Below are 5,640 nucleotides of genomic sequence, written 5' to 3' on the forward strand. Positions count from 1 at the left end.
AGTTACCTGTGTAATCAAGCCGAGCTTGAGTGAGCCGGCTCAGGCTCAGGCTCAAGCTTGGCTCAGTTCAACTCAAGCCGAGCTTGAGCTGGGCCAGACCAAGCTTGAGCCTAAAATGAGTCTATCATCAAGTCTCATTCAAGCTGAGCCGACCAAGTTAGATCGAGCCCAAGCCGAGCCAAAGAAGAAAAAGAAGGAGAAGGAGGTGGGGCATCGCAGCTGCTTACCGTTGTCGAAGGAAGAGGAGGTTGCACCATGACAGCTTGCCGCTGCTGAAGAAGAAGAAGAAGAAGGGAGAGGAGGAGGAGGCTCATTGTAGCATAAGATGAGGTGGCACCGACGGAGGACGAGGCGGCACCCTTTTATACCGAGCCTATCGAGCTGAGCCTGAGCGAGCTGAATCTAACTCATGCTCGGCTCGATATTAATTTTGAGCCGGTTTGAGTGGCTCAGGGCTGAGCCGAGCCGAACTTGAGCTTGAGCCGTTCAGAGCAATGCTGCTTGACAATGCTACATATAGGTGGTTATTTGCAGAAAAAACCTTTTTGATTTTTACGCACTAAATTATAAATAGCAATTTACAAATATCTATTACCTTATCTCTTCTTCCTATCTCCCAAACCCAAAACCCCTGCAAAAAGATCTCCATCAATGGCTTCATAAACCTTCTCGTCCCCCAATCACAACAAAATTCCCATCTCCAAGATGGGTTTCCAAACCCTGTCCCACCCATCTCTCCCAAACCACCCCAAAACATTAATCTCCTCGCCGATGGAGCTCTCCTTCTCCTCATCCCTCGTCCCCTTCCCTCTCCAAACCCACCTCAATCTCCCCCAATCCCACCGACCCATCTCCCAAAATCGCCATATCTTCGCTATCGCCACGAACCCACATCAGGAAAGCCCCGCAAACAGTCCCCAGAGGCTCCTCCGGGAGCTCGCGGAGCGTAAAAAGGTCGCCTTTCCCAAGAAGAAGGTGCCCCCGAAAAGGTTCATACTGAAACCCCCTCTCGACGACGCCAAATTGACGGAAAGATTCCTCAACAGTCCCCAGATGTCGCTAAAGGCGTTTCCTTTATTGAGTTCTTGCTTGCCTTCTTCGCGTTTGAACAATGCCGATAAAACCTGGATAGATGAGTACCTTCTTGAGGCGAAGCAGGCGCTTGGCTATCCATTGGAGCCGTCCGATCGGTTCGACGATGATAACCCGGCGAAGCATTTTGATACGTTGCTCTACTTGGCATTTCAACATCCGTCGTGTGAAAGGACTAATATGAGGCATGTGAGGAATGGGCATTCCAGGCTTTGGTTCTTAGGGCAGCATGTGCTCGAGTTGGCGTTCGCGGAATTCTTCTTGCAGAGGTATCCAAGAGAGTCGCCGGGGCCGATGAGGGAGAGGGTGTATGCGTTGATTGGGAAACGATCGCTGCCCCAATGGATCAAAGCTGCGAGCTTGCAGAATTTGATTTTTCCTTATGATGAGATGGATAAGCTGATCAGGAAGGAGAGAGAGCCGCCAGTCAAGTAAGTTTTAAATGAGCCATCTTTTTGAGATGTTAAAGTGTAGACCGGATATGCAACCTAGCTTTTCCATTTCAAGAACTATAGTGTCTCTTAATTGGGTGGGAGAATATACTGGGAACTTTTGGGCGGTCTACCTCAGGTGGTGGTTTCCCATCTAAAATTATATTTCTTGAAAAAGTCCTATCTTGATTAGGGAAGCTCCATCACATGTGGTAGATGAACTACTAATTTTGATTAAAGCACTTTACTTTAGGTTTTCTAATACCTTCTATCCTTGGGCTTTTCAATATATTATGTTAAAAAATGTTTATACTCAATATTGTAGTTATGATTTTTAGGCTTTGAAATGCATCTGCTCCACCTAGCAATATGTTGGAAAGGTTTCCTAATATTTCCACTTTGATTTGCAGGAACAATGCTAGTTTGTAATTTTGTACATCTGGATATGTTAATGTTACTTAACTGCTATGGGGGCATCTCTCTGCTTGTGTGATTTAGTTTTTCCAACTGTATTTGTATTTCATTTAGTGTGCCTAGAACAAGACAAGTTTTGGCATTAATAGAATCTGGTTGTTGGGTTTCTATATTCTTCACATCAACGTTCCCTGTTAATTTATACATTATTCTTGATAGTTATTTTGTAGCATGCGCTGCTGAACCAAAAACTGCACAAAATGGTGAGAGGATGATTCACTTTGATCGCTTCTCTAGGTTGAGGCACATTTCTGAGTTCCAAGAAATTATGCAATCTGATGAAGCCTGAAAGCCTTCTTATAAGAAAAAAAAAACATAAAAAATGTCTTCTTCATGTGTGCTGTTAATGATAATGTTATTAAAGGCGAACTATGTACTTCAGTTTGTGCTTGGACTTTCTATCATCTGCTGTAAGCTATTTATCTTGTTGCATGTTTTGACTCTACTATTCCTATTGCCTTGTTAATAAATTATTGTATCAAATGAGAATTCAAGCATGGCCTTGCCCTTCAGAACAACTTAATGATCTTACTTGTCTTGTCTTCTATTGTCAGATCTGTGTTCTGGGCATTATTTGGAGCTATATATCTGTGTTTTGGCATGCCTGAAGTTTACCGTGTTCTATTCGAGGCATTTGCAATGGACCCTGAAGACGAGAGCTGTCAGCCAAAATTAAGGAGGCAATTAGAAGATGTAGATTATGTGTCAGTAGAATTTGAAGGAAGACTTCTCAGCTGGCAAGATGTTGCTGCCTATAAGGCATATAATCTTTCTACTTCCTTTTACTTATATATTTTTTCCAGACTCATGCATATTTTCACTGTGCTTTCTTTTCTTGCATGTCTAAACTTGTACTGCATTCTTATATCCTGGATTGAACATGACTGTGCAGCCTCCACAAGATGCACTTTTTGCACATCCAAGGCTTTTCAGGGCATGTGTCCCTCCAGGTATGCATCGGTTTCGAGGGAACATCTGGGACTTTGACAACAGACCCAAAGTTTTGGAAGCGCTTGGCTACCCTTTGAATGTGAATGACAGGATTCCGGAAATCACGGAAGCTAGGAACATTGAACTTGGACTTGGGCTTCAGGTAATTTCCTGACAATGTGTCTGCTCCTATAACAGGCAAAACATTTCTCATAAAAGTATTATTTGCAATCAGTTACACAATTATTGGAGATTGCTAAGGAATGTGTAACATGGTTTAATGCAAGTATGCACGGTCAATTGTAGGCCCTAAGGAGCCAACACATGTTATTGTTATGTTTTCAGAAAGTCTGTATTCCTGTTTTCTATATTTTTCTTGCGATCTGCTCCTGAGAATGCATGATCAAGAAGGGGGGAACCCCTTCTTGGAATCCTTAAATGCATAATTTTTGTAGAACATAAAATTATACTAATATATTTATGTGCACAGAGACATAACTGAGCATGTAAATTATTTTCATATCTTTTGTGCTTTCACATAGATATGCATAGAAATTAAATTCTATCATATCAGAAAGATGTGAACCTAAACCCTTTCAGCACTTCGCTGATGGAGGAATGAATTGCATTGGAAGTATTTATGCCTTTCTGAAAGTTAATGGAAGCATCATTAATGATTAATTGCAATAATTCAGTAAATTAATACCTTGCGGAATTCTATAATGTCAACACGATAACATATGAAAAAGAAACCAGTAACTTCTGAGGCTGAGTTTCATGGGAGGATAATATTAGAGATTGACTGTAGTCTTATACCAATTAAGAAGAAACTCTCTTGGATGTGGCCCATACCAGGTTCACTTGTAAGTTGGAACATGAAAATGGTTTTTTCACTTCCTTTTCTTATCCTCTTTTCTAACTCAAAAATGTTAACTTGTAATTTAATTGAGCATTGGCTAAATTGAGAGGAACAGTTCTTGTTGATCTATTTTTCTGTCATATGTTGGGAAATTCATGGATGAGAGTGTTTTCTTTCTGTAATGATCATAATTTATATCGCAGATGCAAATTGCTTAGAAATGAGCTTTATAAGACTTAATTTGAATAATCAACTAAAACAGTTGTAGAATCAGAAAATTTGCTTCTCCTTACAGTCAGTATTTTTAAATATTATATTGAATTATGTGGCATTCTCTTTATATCTTTTGTAAATGAAGATTGGTACGTGCTTTAGATATACTATGTAGGTTATGGTGATGCTACTATATTGTGTTCCTCGATCATCTTATATTGAGTAAGTTAATAGTGCTTCTGCTGCTCGTTGCTTAAATATTAGCATGATCTTAATGCCTTTTATTTTCTGCAGTTGTGCTTTTTGCATCCTTCCAAGTACAAGTTTGAACATCCACGATTTTGTTACGAGCGGTTGGAATATGTTGGGCAAAAGATTCAGGTACATTACAGTTATACCAAACATTTAAAGCACTAACATTGTATAGTGAGCTCATTTTCTCTCTTAGAAAGTATACAGTCCTATTAGGTCAATTGTTACTAGATTTCTCTAATTGTTGAGAACTATTAGTATGCTCTTATACTGTAAGTTATAATATAGTCTACCAGGTCAATGCTAATTATTTATATTGTTATTTTCTGGATATCCGTTACTTTATTCTGAATACCTATACTTTAACTGCTTACTCTCTTTAGGATCTGGTGATGGCTGAGAGGTTACTCATGAAGCATCTTGATGCCCCTGGAAGATGGCTACAGGAGAAGCATCGCCGGCTGTTAATGAACAAGTTTTGCGGGAGGTACTTGAGGGACAAGCACCTTCACCACTATGTCATTTACGGTGAGCCAGTCCAAGACAAATTTGAGCACAACCGAAGGCTGAGGAATCCAGCAACGACCTCGGTCCAGCAAGCAATACACGGGCTTGCCTACACTGTGTATGGCAAACCAGATGTCCGGCGCTTGATGTTTGAAGTGTTTGACTTTGAACAAATCCAGCCAAAAGTCGTATGAAGATTTCCAACTTGGCAAGGGAAGGATTCAGGCACATTGTTGCGGAATTATATCTCTCTTGAATTCATGTAAACGATCAGATAAGATGCCTAGAATTTTTTTGAAGCAGAGTAACTGTAAATTAGATTTATTTAGTGAACATTGAAGCTTATTCTTGCTTGTTTGCATTGTAACACTCAGGGGAGAAAGAAAAAAAGAAAAAAGATTTGTACAGGTGACAAGTTGACGATAACTGGATCTAATACTCCATTTTAATGTCTAGAAGAGAGTTGTTGTAAGATGATTTTCTTTTGTGGTAATAGGAAAGAGATCTGAATAGTCTTTTTGTTCGCCTAATATTGTGGTTGCTTCGTTGCGGCGGAACTATCAATGTATTTGTTGGTGATAGTTGAGAAGAAATGAGTAGTAGTGAGAGAAAACTTTGCAAAATTCTCCATCAAGATTTTTTTTTTCTTACCAGCCTTTAAATGGCTCCAGACTTACTTTTCATTCTTTTTCAAAGAGGGATCTTCAGTTCTTGTACCTTCTGTTTTCCCAAAGCACATTCATTTTGATCCTTCATATATTTTTACTTTTAACAATTTAATTATGTTTAATTTTTTGCTTTATAATAATATATTTTAGTGTGTACTATATACATAATCGTGTATAATGTGCATTGAATACATAATCGGAGAAAGGCCTACAT

At 39.5% G+C, this 5,640-nt stretch overlaps 1 protein-coding gene across 1 annotated transcript; it reads left to right on the forward strand.

Annotated features, from left to right (window-relative positions):
* The first annotated feature begins 595 nt into the window (after positions 1-595).
* Positions 596-5,381, forward strand: LOC140790291 (ribonuclease III domain-containing protein RNC1, chloroplastic). The gene is made up of 5 exons (XM_073140309.1): positions 596-1,523; positions 2,552-2,756; positions 2,890-3,090; positions 4,294-4,380; positions 4,635-5,381. The coding sequence occupies exons 1-5, from the start codon at positions 706-708 to the stop codon at positions 4,950-4,952; spliced, it is 1,629 nt and encodes a 542-aa protein (XP_072996410.1). The 5' UTR covers positions 596-705; the 3' UTR covers positions 4,953-5,381.
* Positions 5,382-5,640: the final 259 nt, after the last annotated feature.

Source organism: Typha latifolia, chromosome 6 (genome assembly GCF_019914945.1).
Source record: "Typha latifolia isolate L0001 chromosome 6, TyphaL0001v2, whole genome shotgun sequence".
NCBI lineage: Eukaryota > Viridiplantae > Streptophyta > Magnoliopsida > Poales > Typhaceae > Typha > Typha latifolia.

Excerpts from the sequence above, each read along its gene's own strand:
- LOC140790291 (XM_073140309.1), top strand. The coding sequence starts at position 706 with ATGGGTTTCCAAACCCTGTCCCACCCATCTCTCCCAAACCACCCCAAA. Across the intron at positions 1,524-2,551 it reads GAGAGAGAGCCGCCAGTCAA|ATCTGTGTTCTGGGCATTAT; the intron begins GTAAGTTTTAAA and ends TTCTATTGTCAG. Across the intron at positions 2,757-2,889 it reads AAGATGTTGCTGCCTATAAG|CCTCCACAAGATGCACTTTT; the intron begins GCATATAATCTT and ends ATGACTGTGCAG.